Source organism: Choloepus didactylus, chromosome 10 (genome assembly GCF_015220235.1).
Source record: "Choloepus didactylus isolate mChoDid1 chromosome 10, mChoDid1.pri, whole genome shotgun sequence".
Lineage (NCBI taxonomy): Eukaryota > Metazoa > Chordata > Mammalia > Pilosa > Megalonychidae > Choloepus > Choloepus didactylus.
Genome location: NC_051316.1, coordinates 28869360 through 28889398, shown reverse-complemented (window position 1 = coordinate 28889398; position 20039 = coordinate 28869360). Strand labels below are relative to the sequence as shown.

The window sequence follows — 20039 nt, the reverse complement described above, 5'->3', positions numbered from 1 at the left end:
GTTAACAGAAAATTGTGTGTGCTTGGGGAGTGTGCTGGTTTGAATTGGTTATGTACCCCATTAAAGACCATATTCTTTTTTTTTTTTTTTTTTAATTCAGTTTTATTGAAATATATTCACAAACCATACAGTCATCCATGGTATACAATCAACTGTTCACAGTATGATCATATAGTTATGCGTTCATCACCACAATCTATTTCTGAACATTTTCCTTACATCAGAAAGAATCAGAATAAGAATAAAAAATAAAAGTGAAAGAGAATACCCAAACCATGCCCCCATCCCACCCTATTTGTCATTAGTTTTTACTCCCATTTTCTACTGATTTTTTTTCAATTTTTAACTTTGTTTATCAAAAAATTAAAAACAAACAGGCAAACAACAACCAAAAAAACCCCACAACATTTCAAACAAAGCAATGGATTAAGGAAAACAAATAACCTAAAATAACTACTTTGCTTCCAATATGTTCCTACCATACCCCAAGAAAATTAATAAACCATGTCCAAACAGAGGAGTAAGAAAAACAAATAATCTAAAATAACTACATTGCTTCCAACATGTTCCTACCATACCCCAAGAAAATTAACAACCCCTAAGAAAACAAAGGAATAAGAGAAAAAAAAAACCTAAAATAACTCTGTTGCTTCCAACATGATCTTCCTATATCCAAGAAAGTTTACAAACCATAATCATTCCTGAGCATTCCCATAACATTGAGATTACCCTCCATAGTTTATCTGTTCTTATTAGATTATCATTCCCCCTCCACTAATTGGTATCTCTAGGTCCCCTACATTCTACAGTATAAAACATTGTACATTTTTCACAGAATTCACATTAGTGGTAACATACAATATCTCTCTTTTTGTGCCTGGCTTATTTTGCTTAGCATTATGCTTTTTTTTTTTTTTAATCTTCATTTTATTGAGATATATTCATATACCACGCAGTCATACAAAACAAATCGTACTTTCGATTGTTCACAGTACCATTACATAGTTGTACATTCATCACCCAAATCAATCCCTGACACCTTCATTAGCACACACACGTTAATAACAAGAATAATAATTAGAGTGAAAAAGAGCAATTGAAGTAAAAAAGAACAGTGGTACCTTTGTCTGTTTGTTTCCTTCCCCTATTTTTCTACTCATCCATCCATAAACTAGACAAAGTGGAGTGTGGTCCTTATGGCTTTCCCAATCCCCTTGTCACCCCTCATAAGCTACATTTTTATACAACTGTCTTCGAGATTCATGGGTTCTGGGTTGTAGTTTGATAGTTTCAGGTATCCACCACCAGCTACCCCAATTCTTTAGAACCTAAAAAGGGTTGTCTAAAGTGTGCGTAAGAGTGCCCACCAGAGTGACCTCTCGGCTCCTTTTGGATTCTCTCTGCCACTGAAGCTTATTTCATTTCCTTTCACATCCCCCTTTTAAGACCATATTCTTTTAATCCACTTTTGTGGGGGCACACCTGTTGTGGATGGGATCTTTTGATTGGGTTGTTTCCATGGAGATGTGACCCTGCCCATTCAAGGTACGTCTTAATTAGTTTACTGGAGTCCTTAAGAGAGCTCAGGGAGAGCTCAAGAGCCGACACAGACACAGATGCTTGAAGATGCAGACAGAAAGAAGTTTGGAGATGCTAAGCTAAGAGATAAAGCCCAGAGTTTGCCCCGGAGAAGCTAAGAGAGGACCCTGAGACGCTTAGAGAGAAACACCCTGGGAGGAACAAGCAAGGACACACAGGAACTGAGAGAGAGAAGCTAAGACAGAAGCCCAGAGACATTTTGGAGAAAGCAACAGAAACGAGAAGCTAACTCCAGGAAAGGCCCAGCAGACTCTGACCATGTGTCTTTCCATGTGACAGAGGAACCCCAGATGCCATTGGCCTTTCTTCTGAGAAGATATCGCCCTATTGATGCCTTGATTGGGACCTTTTCATGGCCTTAAAACTGTAAATTTGTGAACTAATAAATCCCATTGTAAAAGCCAATTCATTTCTGGTATATTGCATTCCAGCAGCTTTAACAAACCAAAATGGGGCATGTGAGAACTTTTTTTCTGCATAATTTTTCTGTAAACCTACTATTTATCTAATAAAAAAAATAATTTAAAAAATTTAAAGTAAGCAGGTATTATGTAAGAAATGGAAAACAGCGTAAGACCATTTAATCATTTTTTCTAAAAAATCCACTTTCAATTTGTGATATCTGGAACTAGATATCTAATTTTAAATGGCCCATGTTTATATCACTGAGTCTACTTGACATCTCTTTTAAAATGACAATGTGGTATGGTGGTATATAGGTTTAAGAGTCCTCATGAGGCCTACTCTTTAACAAAATAAACATAATAAGCTAAAACAAAGCAAAAGGCAACAAAGTTAAATGATCTTGTACATCTGTAAAATTAGGATAACATTTAATTGATCAATTTACTTGGGAGTCTAGTCTTGATAATAATGTTGGAGATACTGTTTCATCTATTTGTTATTCTACCTAGATACATTTTAAATATATATATATTTTTGGCCATAAAGCATATAGTCATTACAGAAAATTTTGAAAATACTGAAAAGAATATCATCTATAATCCTATCTGCAACTAATGTTTTAGCATACTTCTTTTTAATGTTTTCCCCATACTTTAAAAAAAAAGTACAGTTACAATTATATTAGGGAATATAGCATTCACTGTATCATCATATCTCAAAATGATACTCTAAAATAATGACACTAAACAAGGTTTGTTTGAATTATAAAATGTAACAATTTGAATATATCAAATTCTGAGTTCCCTAAAATGTCTAATATATCTAATAATCAAATCATAGTTAATATGTAACTGTCTTGTTTATTCAGTTAATTGGTTTTTTATATTAGTCTTTTCATTGTCTTCATACCTGACTTATATTTATCTTCTTTGTAGTTCTGGAATTTTCCAATGGCCATAATACTAATCTTTTGACTACAATATCTCTGCTGCTTCTTGGTCACATCTCTGCTGTGGTGCATCTGTCTGTTTTATAACATATTTTTTGAAGATTTAATCAGTTAATATGAACATGTGGTGAATCCACTTGTTTAAGTATTTAAAACTATCCTTGTATCACTTTAAAACACTATCATAAACTATATGTGAGGTTACTAGAGTCAAAAGATCTGGGTTGGAATCCCAAGATTTTCTTTTACTAGCTGTGTGACCTTAGATGAATTTACCTTTTCTCTAGCCTGTTCCTTCAATTGTAAAGTGGGGGAGTCCAATACTATCTACCAGGAAGGTCAATGTAAGAATTAAGTGAAATCATGTAGATAGAAGCACCCAGCAGAGGGCCTGGCACATCAGAGAGATTCAGCAAATATTTGTTGGATGACTGAATTTTAAATTATATTTTAACACTTTATTTTTAAATGTACAATGTGCCTGCTTTCAAAAAATATTTATGCAGTTTATAGAAAACATATACAATAGCAGTTAAAAACAAAGAAATAAATTCAAAAGATAGACATGAGGTAATATTTTCAACTTCACATATAAAGCATGCCATAGTAGGACCTCTGTAAATGATACCTATTTTTATTATGCAGAGGAAAAATAACTACATTAGAACCTTATATTAATAAAGTTAAATGTAGTCCTGAGCTTCCTAGAAGCCACAATAAAACGGGAAAAGATTATATACATCTTTCTGATAAAAGTATACCAGTTTTTTAGTTTGGTTTTTACAACTGAGTACCATCTGTTGATAGACAATGTAAATATAATTTATTAGACATATTGATATTACACATTTGGAGTCAGAGTTTCCTACTTAGAAGAAAGGAACTATTGCTAACTCCCTACCCATTAGTCAATTCCATTTTCTTGGTTGCTCTCCATTATTTAAGGCAACTAAGTCAGAATAAAATGTTCAAGTCCATAACTTTTTCTTTGGTGGGGGGGGCAGTTATTTTATAACTGTATTTAATAATCAGTTATTAGTGTCCAACCACATTGACTTTCTGTAGATTTTTGAAGTGGTGATAGGTACATAGGTGACCAGCGTGTAGACCTTGTTTGGTGGACCTTCATCCTCTCTACGTTTTCTGGACAACTGTACATGGATACAGTATGGGACATTCCTCATTCCTTTGGACCAGATGGCTTTGTTGCCCCTGGTGTCAGTACACAGATCTGGTGCTCCCGTCTCCTTAATGGCAAATTTCTGGATCTCTCTGAGTGCTCTTGAAGCCCTTTCCATGGATGTGCTTGTGAATGTTGATGGTGTACTCCCCGGTTGCCATCTTGGTAATGGCAGAATGGCCCTTCTTCTCGCCATCCTTCTTTGTGGGAGCCACTGTGCCAGGACCAGGTTGGACAAAAAGACAGCAAATAATGGTGGGAGAAGGCAAGCCCAGTTCCGTGACTTTTAAAGAGAGAGAATAATCAGATTGTCTTCTTCATATAGCATAGCGGCTCTTTAGCAGTAATTAGGGTACAAATTTGTTTAAGTCTTTTATGTTATATGATATCTGTGATATTAGAGTCAGTGTTTTCCCCTCAGTATCATTAAAAAGCAATTACATGGTTGATTCATATATCTTTCCAGTGATTTGGACTTCCAAGTCAGTACCTTTGGACTAATTAACATTAGGAAAAATTCATGCTCTTGCTAGATTGCACCTCATCTTCAGAGGTGGTAAGTCCTTGGAATCATCTCTCTTTAGTATAACAGAGAACTCTGCATAAAAGCATTGTCCAAAAAGCACAGGGCTGGAAGATATCTTAAGTGATCAAATTCATCCATTTTGCCACTGTAACGACTTGCACTCAGTTAGGTGTGTGTATATTATAAGTTATTTTCTGAAATTGACTCATTTAATAGGCTAAATACTATCAAAAGGTATGAAGACATTTAGGCAAAGCAAACTACTGGGACTTCAGATTCAGAACCCTGTTGAAAAGGGTCTCTTGTTTTTTTTTCTACTCTCTTTTTAATCCTTTTCTTACTTATGAAGGCTAAATTCTGCAGAAAACCTCATATTTGCATGGCTAACAAACATTTTTCAGTTAATATTTCATTTGCTTTTGATTGACCTTAAGATTCAGACAGCGTTTCTACAAATGTTTTGTGTGGGTTTTTTTTTTTTTTGGTTTTGTTTTGTTTTTTTGTCATTTGATGTTGCTCTCTATCACTTAAAGCAAATAAAGTAGAATGGAATAGCAGTTATGGTCCATGATTTTTAAGGAGAAAGAATTCTTGGATTTTTCTGACTGAATAGTAGAGTAGTTAGGTATTAATAATTAAGGTCCATAATTAGTTTAAAATGTCTTAGATAAAAGATGCCTAAATAGATATAATACCTAAAATATGTAATACTCTCTTGGCTGCAAGACATCAAGTAATACAGTTTTCTCAGTTTAAAGATGATGGAAAAGGGCCCACAGACATGAAGTAATTTTCTCTGTGAATCCAGTTAATTACAGTTAGAGCCAGGATTAGAATTTAAATCTACAAACTCAGTGTATTTTTTCCCCTCTAAACCATCCTGCCTTCCCATATTCTTACCTGTTTGCCTATCTTCCTCTCATTTTCCCTCTCCACCACCCTAGATTCCTTCCACATCTAGGGATAAATCCTTTCAAAGTCCTCTGTACCTCTGTACGAGATATTTCTTTTGTCTGCCATGCCTTGCCTTTCCTAGCTATAAAATTTTTTCATCCTTTCAGATCCATGACCAAAGGTTTCCAACTCTCTAGTTGCCTGAGGAACTTTCTACATTTGTTTGTTTATAGCACTTAAATCACATGGTACTAGGAACATTAGCCTCTCTGTGCTTTTCTAGGGATTGTGATGCTCTGTTAGTGCTGAAGCCCTGTCGTATTCACCTTCAGACAACCAGTGCCAGAACAGTTCTGGCACATAATTTTGTGAGTGTGTATAAATGAAATGTGCATGCATATAGATATGAAACGTGCACGTTTAATATAAATACCAGGGAGAGATCACAAACCTCCCTTTATTCATAACATCTGAACTATTAACTGATGTAGAATGTAATTTAATTTTAGATTAAAATTCTACCATTAATCAGCTAGGAGTTCTTAATAGGGGTTTTTTCAAAAAAAAGCAGGCTCAGTTGTATATGGGGAACAATGGGAAAGAAGAGATCAGCAAGACTTTTTAAACTCAACCCTTGTAGGTCCAAGTATCTTTCACCCACATCAAGGAAGAAATCTCAGAAGCTGCTTATATGGTATGGGCAGGGGCCCTTTCAACATGTTAGGTTTGGCTTTCTTAAAGCGCACCATGCAGAACAGAGATCCCTAGAAGACAGAAACATTCTTTCATGAAGAATCCAAGTAGGCTTTTATTCCATGGAAGTGAGCCTCTCCAGTGAGCTCATCTTTCCACTTTCATATATGAACTTTTAAAAAGTTAGCTGCTTGGCTTCCTCCCCCAGACACTGTGACCCAGGCATCAGGATTTTTAAAAGCTCTGGTGACTAATGTGCAGCAAAGTTTGGGAGCCACTGTCCATATTCAACTTTGTGAGTATCTGCTCTAGTTCCATGTGAGCATCTGTGTTATTTGCTACTTTGAGCTTTTTGTTGTTGAGATAATTTTAAAAAGTAGAAAATCGTTTAAGTTGTAAACCAGGGGTCTCAAACTAAAATGTCTAAAGGCACCAAGGAAGCCAAAGTGAGTGGTGGGGACTGCAGCAGTTGTCTGGATGGGCAGTTCTGCCCTGGCTGCTTATTGTGAGCTAGACAGTTTTTCAAGAAAAGCTGTAAATCTAGATTTTTATATGAAACTTTCCATTATTTAAGTTTTGGGTCAAGTAAAATGTGTGTGGGCCAGATTTGCCTTGAGAGAAGCCAATGTGCAATCTCTGTTTTAAACGTAATCTTTGTAGGATTATAAATTACTAAGCATGCAGTATCATATGTTAAAGTTGGCACCAAGATCTAGTACCTGCATGGACTTTCACTTAAGCACATTTTGTCTTTGATATTTAGATGATCTTATGACTTGAGAACCTGATGTTTTTATCTCTTCACTTACCCTGAATCACTCATTCATTGGGGTATCCCCCACTGAGGAGACATGCTCTCTTCTCTGTTTTGATGGTAGAAGTTGTGGAGAGCACTCGGGAGTACATTAAGACATCAGAACCCAGTTGGCTGGGAATGCCAGCCAAGACCAGATTTTGACCCACATAATGTCAAGTCCCAGAAGGTTCCCTGGCAATAAAAAACAGAGCCAATGTTCTCCAACACTGGCTTCATTCACTCTGGGCCAGGATTTGGAATGTGATTCACTAGTGGCAAGCCCAGTGGAGGTTAGCCATGGAGAGGTATCTGAGAGGCCCAAGGAATTCCTGTGTTTCCAGGGAGCACCAAAATCCCTAGAAGACTGTTTCTCAACTTTGTTCTATGAATTCAAATCTTGAGTTACTCACATGGAAGATGCCTATAAGTGAAATAAAAATGATTTGTAATCATACTTCTATTGGTATAGAAAAAGTCATTTAACAAAAGAAGCTGGAAGACATCATTTATACTAGGCAATAGTAATGTAGTTATGTTAGGATACTGTGATTACCTAATTTTGAAATACCTAATTTTGAGGAAATAATCTCTACTGCTTTTGCTTTTTGGATTATTTTTAGATCATGATGCTGGAGATAGAGTCCCGAACCCAGAAGAAGCAGGCATGCTTTCTGAAGAATTAAAATGGGCATCCAGAACTGAAAATATGAAATTAAGTGGAAGAGAGAGAGAAGTAGACAGTTCAGCAAGCAGTTTAAGGACACAACCGAATCCACCGAAGCTTTGGGAAGATGTCCCAGAATTACCTCCAATTTATAGCTCTCTAGCACCCACTAGTGGGCATTTGTTAAGTAATGAAGATAAAACAGAAACAGAGGAAAATCAGGTTACAAAATCTCACAGTCGACCATCACCCCAAATTCAGCCAGTGGGAAATGTTGGACAACTTCATGGTGTCACACCTGTAAAGTTGTGTCGCAAAGAGTTACGTCAGATTTCTGCCTTGGAACTGTCATTACGACGTTCCAGTCTTGCAGTTGGGGTTGGATCAATGACTGCTGATTCCATTGAAGTGTCTAGAAAACCAAGTGACTTAAGAACTTAGGCATTTAATGATAGCATTTTTTACTTAGTAGATATGTAAAATAATTCATTTTTCTAATCTGTTAAAAATTAAAGCTTAAGCTCATTAGCTCTTCCCTCAGGATAGAAGAAGAAGGGAAGGAATTCATAGTCCTTTTGCATACTATAGATGTATATGTCTTCTATAGTGTATTTGGAGAGTTTTAATTTATATTTCCATACTAATTAAAGAAACATTTTTTTCCAACAGTTGATAATGTTTAAATATTTCCACTTATAAGTTTGTTTCACATTTTTTCCAGGCATCTCTGAAGCACAAAACTGCTGTGATTAGAACAATATACTAAAAGATCCGTCAAAAGTATATTATTATATAATATTATATTTATTATAAGAGTCCTACAGGATGCTCATATGTTATTATTCTCACATATAAATATATTTTTATTAGTCTTAAAAGAAGATCCAGTTAAATACTGCTTGTCTCAGAGGAAGTGTTACCTGCTGTGCATGTGTTTTGGCTCAGTTGAAAATTTGTGCCAAAAACGCAGTCTCTGGGCAAAGGCCACTGGCTAATTAAGTTTCTGGATTGAGGTTTAAGGTCCTCAGAGCCCACAGAAGTTGAGTGGTCAGTCTTGACTTTAAATATGGCCTCTTCCCTTTTTCTGACATTTTTAAAAAAATAGAATGTAAGTTCTCATCGCTCTTGTACTCACATATCTATTATTCTATTAAAATAAGGAGGAATGGATGCAGTTCGATGGAACAGGAAACAATGATAGAATAACACTAAAGCATTTTAACAGTTAAGGGAAAGAACCTTGGTTGTGACATGATCTGGTGTGCAGTATACCAGTGGAGCTTGAAATATAGCCAGAGGATCTTCAGCTAATACTCTGCCTGGCTTAACCCTGAGATTTGTTCTTCTCTATAACCTGCTTAGTCACTGTGGCCCATTTGCAAACAGTTAGGCCAAACTACACTGATGCTGTAAATACACAAATGGAATTTTTACTAAAATTTTCCTTGAAGAGTTTATTTGTTGTTTTTCGTTATCAAATGTACACTTTGGTGTGGAATTAAGAACTAAGCATTGATTTGCCCACCAAATGTAGTTGGATACTTTTTTACTATATTTTTCAATCACAGATAACATTCCATTATAATGACCTTCAAAACTCTGGTACTGTTACCTTTGCAAACTGTCATTTGTAAGCCAAAGTTGAGTACTTAACTCTAATGTTTGGGTGGGGGGAGTAGTAAAAAACCCCTGACTTACAGATGCTTACATAATTAGAGTCATCCTCTTCCCTGCTGAACCCTTTTTTTTTTCTTATCTAAGGCTGCTACTAATTTTTTTTTTTCTTTTGTTATTTCCTTTACTCCACTGACCCTGATCACCTCACCTCAGACCTAAACTATCACCCCAGTGCTTAAAGACTTATGGCTCTCTTTTTCTACTTTCTAGACCCTGGGGAGCAGGGATCTTGGTCCCATTGCTAAAACCCAGTCCTTAGAGCAAAAACCCCAAGCTTTCCAAATTGGTGAATAGTTTCTCTCTTAAGCAGAGTATAAAAAAAATTCATTTAAATTATGGGTTAAGTAGACTTCGATGGACTTACCTGGGAACTTAATCACAATTTATAACATTGGTCCATTGAGGAACTGCTTCCTAAGTTTAAACAATTTATTCACAAACTAACTTGGAATTTTATTAATAGGTACTATTTGAAGTCAGACTTGGGTTTTCTTCTGTTCTTCCTCTCCTTGCCTTGGTTTGTATGGTGTAAATATCATGGCAAAAGGCAAGTGCCTTTAACAAAGCACAGTGATTATATATTTATTAATAAATATATTTATTAATGAAGGTTCTAATTTTAAATTCCCTGTAGATTAAGTAATGTACTATGCCTTGATTTTAGAAATACTCATATAAGAATGTATTCTGTCGCTGGAATCCTGTTGGCCCACTTTTTTTTTTTTTAACCTGTGGAAATGTAAACATTTTTACTGAAGTCCAATTCCCTAAACAAAGCAAAAAAAATATGTGAACACTGACTAGATTTGATAATGTAAATGTGAACTGGAGTCTAAATAACAAAGGTGCTATTTTTTTCTTGCTTTTAGTTAAGCATATATATATATCCTTCATATGCTGTGATAGATTTCACACATACATGTGTACACATATAATGTGTTGAATAATATATTTTTGAAGTGAACCTCTGGGCATTCTGATTTAGGCAGCGTCCTCACAAAGTTAAGAAAAAGTAAAGCACCTCTCCCAAGGGTAGTAAAATGATTTCCTTACATATGCTAATAATAGATTTTACTCTCTTTTTCACATGCTTTCCTTACTCTACATATTTTGTCATTGTGTTTGCCTTTTTGCATGTGTATAAAATGTTTTTTTTCTGTTAAATTCTTTTTCACTTCACCTGTAACAGCTTTTGAAAGGAAAAATAATTTGCCTCTGTAAAGTACTAGTTCCTTCCCTAATTCTAGAGTGTTTAAATAACAGAGAATTCTGTAAATATGGGAACCGTGGGTGGTAAGAACATTGATTAAGGTGCTTTTGTGCTTTAATGTTTTCTTGTGTTAATGTCTTTTTTTGTCCCTCAGTTAGTCATATCTTCATGAATTCAGGGTCCAAGTAGTTAGCAAAAATACATAAGATCTTCAGTAATAAGGATTTTATTGCCACTAACCAGTGCCTTGTTTATATTGTTTATATATTTATATATCAAGGTCAATAAAGTGATGAATTCTTATTTGAGAATGGGTGCCTTATATGAAAATAAAAAGATCTTATACCAAGTCAGAATGAATTATAATGGAGTGAGATCCTTAGTGGGGTTCATTTCTATAGGCCACATAAAGTAAAAAAAAAAAAAAAAAAAAAAGAATCTCGTAATAAACATATATAACTAACCCACTACTGTATAGATGATGCAGTAGCAGCTTTCATTTAGAGTTATGTTGTATGAGAAATAGTATCTTTAAATACTAGGATCATGGTGCTACATGGTACTCACACTATGGGAGGCCTGTGGGACCAAAGATCTATGGAAGGACAGATTCATGGGCCCCGGGTTGCTTCTTTATCCCAGTTCCCACTACCCTGAATGGATGTAGTCAGATGTTATACATTTAATGCAAGTATGGCAGGTTTTGGTCTCTCAGTTATTTCCTTAGGCACATATTTGTGAGTTTTAAAAATGATAGTGGTAACAGTATCTGAAAGTTTAAGTAGAACGTCACTGATATCCACAATTTCTCTCTCAACTTCACTGGATTTTTAAGAAACACTCATCACGTAGATAAAGTTATAACAAGCTCTAGCCTGCCTTCATTAATACTGATACATTCTTTTTCTATTTTTTTAAATATGAAAAATAAAGGTAAAAATTATTTCCTTCTGCATTGGATAGGTATTTTGAGCTCTTATACAAAGGGAAAGTGGGAGCCTCTGCTCAATAGGAATGAGTATTTTATCACTCACTGTTTAGCTTTGCTGCTGATAATAAAAAGCAGACTGACTTTTCATGGGTTATTGTTTTTAAATTCTCTACAGACCATGCACCCCTTACTGTCTACACCAAGGGTAGAGCACTCCCGTTCCCTGCTCTTGAAATACACTGCTCTTGGACACCAAATACTGGGATGGTGTTTGATTTTTATAATGGCCTTCATGTTGACCCCAATATGGAGGTAATTAGAACAAGGGAAATTATAAAAAGCTAGCTCAGGAAAACCTGATGATGTTATAATGTTGCTTTTAATATTTTGCATAGTTCTCATTTGGCCCTTATAATTTGTTTTCTTTTAGGAATTTCCACAGTGTATCAACAAAATTGCCCCTATTTTATATACTAGCAATGTAATTTGATTGGACCCAAACATATTGAATTAGACTTGGGCATTATACACTACTGACTATAACACAAATTTCTGTTGATTAATTTGTACAGTGCTTTAAATTAAAAGAAAAATATTGCTCTTAAGACTTTGCTTTAAAGAGCAAGCTCCCTATATACCTAAGAAACATAACCATTCATAACAAAGAAGGGCAGAGAACTATTTAAATATTTAAAAAAATTATACTTAGGATTCTTGGAAATTTAAAACTCATTTATTATTTCATGCTTGGGTAATTAAAGTAGAACAAAAGGAATACAGTTTTTAAACTATTATTCTTACACTGTATTTTTGTGTTTGTAAACTTGTCACGGTATATACAAAGCAAGGTGTAATTTTGAAAGTTCAAAGTGGTTAAATATTAAGATTTATTGTATTTGATCCAAGCTGTCTCATTTTTAAAAGAATTACTTTTTGGACCCTATTACACCTCCCTGTACCCCCACCAAAAAAAAAAAAAAAATACAAATTATAGGCATGGGCTTGCTTACCCTTCACTCCGTAAAATATTCCAGGATTCAGATAGCACTGATAAAGACAGATGATTGGCTAGGGTGTGAGGAAGGGGAGAAGGAGAACAGGAGTGAAAAGGTTTATCTGAAAACATTCCATAGACCAGCAAAGAATTTCAAAATTTATTTTGAGAGAATATATTTTCTTTTTTTGACAAAAGAATGGAAATTTAGCTTCAACCTTTGGCTCTCTCTAAACCCTAATGAATACTCCTAGTTAGTATTGAATTTGCCATTTGAGAATATGAATCCCAGTTGTAATACTGGTCCTTTTTCTGTGTTTACCATTAATTCAGAATTATATGAAAAGAAGTGACTCAGAATCTGAATGGAAATTGTGGAGCCATTCTTTAGAGGATTATAAGAAACAGTCGTTTTAGGTAAATTCCAACAGCCTAACAACATAAACCAAAGAAAGCAGTTGGACTTAAGTGATTTTACCAAATAGTAGAACCATGAATGGCATGCCAAAACAATCAACTACTTAACTAGGGACAAAATTGACAGGACTTATCATTATAAAACAATTCCATCTCAATCATTTTGCTTAATACTTCTCTCTACTAAAATGCCCTGCATTTTCCTACTGAAAAACCGCTGGATAGCATACTTCCATTCATGATTACAAACCAGCAGTTACTGACCTCCCTTGAGAGGCTGAACTGATGTTCATTTTTTTATGTAGCCTCCAGTGGCATCTCACCATTATACCATGTAGGAGTGAAAAGGAGAAAGGAGTTCTTCTGAATTTTTATAATTTTGATTATTTATAAATGTTAAAATTGTCAGTTTCATTTTTGTTATTACTTTCTAGCATGATTGTTTTTTCTAGATGGAAAAGGTGGGAATGGGGTAGGGGATGGACAGCATCTGAACTGTTCGATTCCAGGCCTGGAATTAAGCCCATCTGTTTCACTGGACATTTTCCCAGCTAGTACAAGATGTCACCAGTTGTAAGACATAATTGGGATAACCCAGGTTATAATGTTATTAAAGGAAGGAGTACATCAAATAAGGGTATTTTTTAAAACACCAGCTTTTTTTCTTAAAAAAAAAAATCCATGGATCATTCCCTTGCATTAAAATCAAATCTTGAGAGGCGGGGCAAGATGGCAGACTGGTGAGCTGTATGTTTTAGTTACTCCTCCAGGAAAGTAGGTAAAAAGCCAGGAACTGCGTGGACTGGACACCACAGAGCAATCTGTCTTTGGGCATACTTCATACAACACCCATGAAAACGTGGAACTGCTGAGATCAGCGAAATCTGTAAGTTTTTGCGGCCAGGGGACCCGCGCCCCTCCCTGCCAGACTCAGTCCCGGGGGAGGAGGGGCTGTCAGCTCCAGGATGGAGAAGGGAGAATTGCAGTGGCTGCTCTTATCGGAAACTCATTCTACTGATTCAAACTCCAACCATAGATAGACTGAGACCAGACACCAGAGACTCTGAGAGCAGCCAGCCCAGCAGAGAGGAGACAGGCATAGAAAAAAAACAACACGAAAAACTCCAAAATAAAAGCAGAGGATTTTTGGAGTTCTGGTGAACACAGAAAGGGGAAGGGCGGAGATCAGGCCTTGAGGCGCATATGCAAATCCCGAAGCAAGGCTGATCTCTCTGCCCTGTGCACCTTTCCTTAATGGCCCTGGTTGCTTTGTCTATTAGCATTTCAATAACCCATTAGATCTCTGAGGAGGGCCGTTTTTTTTTTTGTTTTTTTTTTTTAAAATCCTTTTTGCTTTTTCTAAAACAATTACTCTAAGAAGCTCAATACAGAAAGCTTCAAAGAATTGAAATTTGGGCACGTCAAGTCAAGAGCAGAACTAAGAGAGCTCTGAGACAAAAGGCAATAATCCAGTGGCTGAGAAAATTCACTAAACAACACAACTTCCCAAGAAAAGGGGGGTGTCCGCTCACAGCCACCATCCTGGTGGACAGGAAACACTCCTGCCCATTGCCAGCCCCATAGCCCAGAGCTGCCCCAGACAACCCAGTGTGACGGAAGTGCTTCAAATAACAGGCACACACCACAAAACTGGGCGTGGACATTAGCCTTCCCTGCAACCTCAGCTGAATGTCCCAGAGCTGGGAAGGGGGAGCAGTGTGAATTAACAGAGCCCCATTCAGCCATCATTTGAGCAGACTGGGAGCCTCCCAACACAGCCCAGCAGCCCAGAACTGCCCTGGGGGGACGGCACTCACCTGTGACATAGCACAGTCATCCCTCAACAGAGGACCCGGGGTGCACAGCCTGGAAGAGGGGCCCACTTGCAAGTCTCAGGAGCCATACGCCAATACCAAAGACTTGTGGGTCAGTGGCAGAGACAAACTGTGGCAGGACTGAACTGAAGGATTAGACTATTGCAGTAGCTTTAAAACTCTAGGATCATCAGGGAGATTTGATTGTTAGGGCCACCCCCCCTCCCCGACTGCACAGAAACACGCCCCACATACAGGGCAGGCAACACCAACTACACACGCAAGCTTGGTACACCAATTGGGCCCCACAAGACTCACTCCCCCACTCACCAAAAAGGCTAAGCAGGGGAGATCTGGCTTGTGGAGAACAGGTGGCTCGTGGACGCCACCTGCTGGTTAGTTAGAGAAAGTCTACTCCACGAAGCTGTAGATCTGATAAATTAGAGATAAGGACTTCAACTAGTCTACAAACCCTAAAAGAACCCTATCAAGTTCAGCAAATGCCACGAGGCCAAAAACAACAGAAAATTATAAAGCATATGAAAAAACCAGACGATATGGATAACCCAAGCCCAAGCACCCAAATCAAAAGACCAGAAGAGACACACCTAGAACAGCTACTCAAAGAACTAAAGATGAACAATGAGACCCTAGTACGGGATATGAAGGAAATCAAGAAGACCCTAGAAGAGCATAAAGAAGACATTGCAAGACTAAATAAAAAAATGGATGATCTTATGGAAATTAAAGAAACTGTTGACCAAATTAAAAAGATTCTGGACACTCATAGTACAAGACTAGAGGAAGTTGAACAACGAATCAGTGACCTGGAAGATGACAGAATGGAAAATGAAAGCATAAAAGAAAGAATGGGGAAAAAAATTGAAAAACTCGAAATGGACCTCAGGGATATGATAGATAATATGAAACGTCCAAATATAAGACTCATTGGTGTCCCAGAAGGGGAAGAAAAGGGTAAAGGTCTAGGAAGAGTATTCAAAGAAATTGTTGGGGAAAACTTCCCAAATCTTCTAAACAACATAAATACACAAATCATAAATGCTCAGCGAACTCCAAATAGAATAAATCCAAAAAAACCCACTCCGAGACATATACTGATCACACTGTCAAACATAGAAGAGAAGGAGCAAGTTCTGAAAGCAGCAAGAGAAAAGCAATTCACCACATACAAAGGAAACAGCATAAGACTAAGTAGTGACTACTCAGCAGCCACCATGGAGGCGAGAAGGCAGTGGCACGATATATTTAAAATTCTGAGTGAGAGGAATTTCCAGCCAAGAATACTTTATCCAGCAAAGCTCTCCTTCAAATTTGAGGGAGAGCTTAAATTTTTCACAGACAAAGAAATGCTGAGAGAATTTGCTAACAAGAGACCTGCCCTACTGGAGATACTAAAGGGAGCCCTACAGACAGAGAAACAAAGACAGGACAGAGAGACTTGGAGAAAGGTTCAGTACTAAAGAGATTCGGTATGGGTACAATAAAGGATATTAATAGAGACAGGGAAAAATATGGCAAACATAATCCAAAGGATAAGATGGCCGATTCAAGAAATGCCTTCACGGTTTTAACGTTGAATGTAAATGGATTAAACTCCCCAATTAAAAGATATAGATTTGCAGAATGGATCAAAAAAAATGAACCATCAATATGTTGCATACAAGAGACTCATCTTAGACACAGGGACACAAAGAAACTGAAAGTGAAAGGATGGAAAAAAATATTTCATGCAAGCCACAGCCAAAAGAAAGCAGGTGTAGCAATATTAATCTCAGATAAAATAGACTTCAAATGCAGGGATGTTTTGAGAGACAAAGAAGGCCACTACATACTAATAAAAGGGGCAATTCAGCAAGAAGAAATAACAATCGTAAATGTCTATGCACCCAATCAAGGTGCCACAAAATACATGAGAGAAACATTGGCAAAACTAAAGGAAGCAATTGATGTTTCCACAATAATTGTGGGAGACTTCAACACATCACTCTCTCCTATAGATAGATCAACCAGACAGAAGACCAATAAGGAAATTGAAAACCTAAACAATCTGATAAATGAATTAGATTTAACAGACATCTACAGGACATTACATCCCAAATCACCAGGATACACATACTTTTCTAGTGCTCACGGAACTTTCTCCAGAATAGATCATATGCTGGGACATAAAACAAGCCTCAATAAATTTAAAAAGATTGAAATTATTCAAAGCACATTCTCTGACCACAATGGAATACAATTAGAAGTCAATAACCATCAGAGACTTAGAAAATTCACAAATACCTGGAGGTTAAACAACACACTCCTAAACAATCAGTGGGTTAAAGAAGAAATAGCAAGAGAAATTGCTAAATATATAGAGACGAATGAAAATGAGAACACAACATACCAAAACCTATGGGATGCAGCAAAAGCAGTGCTAAGGGGGAAATTTATAGCACTAAACGCATATATTAAAAAGGAAGAAAGAGCCAAAATCAAAGAACTAATGGATCAACTGAAGAAGCTAGAAAATGAACAGCAAACCAATCCTAAACCAAGTACAAGAAAAGAAATAACAAGGATTAAAGCAGAAGTAAATGACATAGAGAACAAAAAAACAATAGAAAGGATAAATATCACCAAAAGTTGGTTCTTTGAGAAGATCAACAAGATTGACAAGCCCCTAGCTAGACTGACAAAATCAAAAAGAGAGAAGACCCATATAAACAAAATAATGAATGAAAAAGGTGACATAACTGCAGATCCTGAAGAAATTAAAAAAATTATAAGAGGATATTATGAACAACTGTATGGCAACAAACTGGATAATGTAGAAGAAATGGCCAATTTCCTGGAAACATATGAACAACCTAGACTGACCAGAGAAGAAATAGAAGACCTCAACCAACCCATCACAAGCAAAGAGATCCAATCAGTCATCAAAAATCTTCCCACAAATAAATGCCCAGGGCCAGATGGCTTCACAGGGGAATTCTACCAAACTTTCCAGAAAGAACTGACACCAATCTTACTCAAACTCTTTCAAAACATTGAAAAAAATGGAACACTACCTAACTCATTTTATGAAGCTAACATCAATCTAATACCAAAACCAGGCAAAGATGCTACAAAAAAGGAAAACTACCGGCCAATCTCCCTAATGAATATAGATGCAAAAATCCTCAACAAAATACTTGCAAATCGAATCCAAAGACACATTAAAAAAATCATACACCATGACCAAGTGGGGTTCATTCCAGGCATGCAAGGATGGTTCAACATAAGAAAAACAATCAATGTATTACAACACATTAAAAACTCGAAAGGGAAAAATCAATTGATCATCTCAATAGATGCTGAAAAAGCATTTGACAAAATCCAACATCCCTTTTTGATAAAAACACTTCAAAAGGTAGGAATTGAAGGAAACTTCCTCAACATGATAAAGAGCATATATGAAAAACCCACAGCCAGCATAGTACTCAATGGTGAGAGACTGAAAGCCTTCCCTCTAAGATCAGGAACAAGACAAGGATGCCCGCTGTCACCACTGTTATTCAACATTGTGCTGGAAGTGCTAGCCAGGGCAATCCGGCAAGACAAAGAAATAAAAGGCATCCAAATTGGAAAAGAAGAAGTAAAACTGTCATTGTTTGCAGATGATATGATCTTATATCTAGAAAACCCTGAGCAATCAACGATACACCTACTAGAGCTAATAAACAAATTTAGCAAAGTAGCGGGATACAAGATTAATGCACATAAGTCAGTAATGTTTCTATATGCTAGAAATGAACAAACTGAAGAGACACTCAAGAAAAAGATACCATTTTCAATAGCAACTAAAAAAATCAAGTACCTAGGAATCAACTTAACCAAAGATGTAAAAGACCTATACAAAGAAAACTACATAACTCTACTAAAAGAAATAGAAGGGGACCTTAAAAGATGGAAAAATATTCCATGTTCATGGATAGGAAGGCTAAATGTCATTAAGATGTCAATTCTACCCAAACTCATCTACAGATTCAATGCAATCCCAATCAAAATTCCAACAACCTACTTTGCAGACTTGGAAAAGCTAGTTATCAAATTTATTTGGAAAGGGAAGATGCCTCGAATTGCTAAAGACACTCTAAAAAAGAAAAACGAAGTGGGAGGACTTACACTCCCTGACTTTGAAGCTTACTATAAAGCCACAGTTGCCAAAACAGCATGGTACTGGCACAAAGATAGACATATAGATCAATGGAATCGAATTGAGAATTCAGAGATAGACCCTCAGATCTATGGCCGACTGATCTTTGATAAGGCCCCCAAAGTCACCGAACTGAGCCATAATGGTCTTTTCAACAAATGGGGCTGGGAGAGTTGGATATCCATATCCAAAAGAATGAAAGAGGACCCCTACCTCACCCCCTACACAAAAATTAACTCAAAATGGACCAAAGATCTCAATATAAAAGAAAGTACCATAAAACTCCTAGAAGATAATGTAGGAAAACATCTTCAAGACCTTGTATTAGGAGGCCACTTCCTAGACTTTACACCCAAAGCACAAGCAACAAAAGAGAAAATAGATAAATGGGAACTCCTCAAGCTTAGAAGTTTCTGCACCTCAAAGGAATTTCTCAAAAAGGTAAAGAGGCAGCCAACTCAATGGGAAAAAATTTTTGGAAACCATGTATCTGACAAAAGACTGATATCTTGCATATACAAAGAAATCCTACAACTCAATGACAATAGTACAGACAGCCCAATTATAAAATGGGCAAAAGATATGAAAAGACAGTTCTCTGAAGAGGAAATACAAATGGCCAAGAAACACATGAAAAAATGTTCAGCTTCACTAGCTATTAGAGAGATGCAAATTAAGACCACAATGAGATACCATCTAACACCGGTTAGAATGGCTGCCATTAAACAAACAGGAAACTACAAATGCTGGAGGGGATGTGGAGAAATTGGAACTCTTATTCATTGTTGGTGGGACTGTATAATGGTTCAGCCACTCTGGAAGTCAGTCTGGCAGTTCCTTAGAAAACTAGATATAGAGCTACCATTCGATCCAGCGATTGCACTTCTCGGTATATACCCGGAAGATCGGAAAGCAGTGACACGAACAGATATCTGCACGCCAAGGTTCATAGCAGCATTATTCACAATTGCCAAGAGATGGAAACAACCCAAATGTCCTTCAACAGATGAGTGGATAAATAAAATGTGGTATATACACACGATGGAATACTACGCGGCAGTAAGAAGGAACGATCTGGTGAAACATATG

At 36.7% G+C, this 20039-nt stretch overlaps 1 protein-coding gene and 1 pseudogene across 2 annotated transcripts in view; one reads left to right on the top strand and one right to left on the bottom strand.

The window, feature by feature from the left end:
- KIF27 (kinesin family member 27) overlaps positions 1-10898 on the top strand; it is a 102683-nt gene extending 91785 nt beyond the window's left edge. For both annotated transcript variants that reach the window (XM_037851148.1, XM_037851147.1), the window contains one exon: positions 7663-10898. In XM_037851148.1, coding sequence (XP_037707076.1) covers positions 7663-8147 — 485 coding nt within the window. In that variant the 3' untranslated portion in view covers positions 8148-10898. The remainder of the gene's footprint in view (positions 1-7662) is intronic.
- LOC119505050 lies at positions 3880-5679 on the bottom strand (annotated as a pseudogene).
- Positions 10899-20039: the final 9141 nt, after the last annotated feature.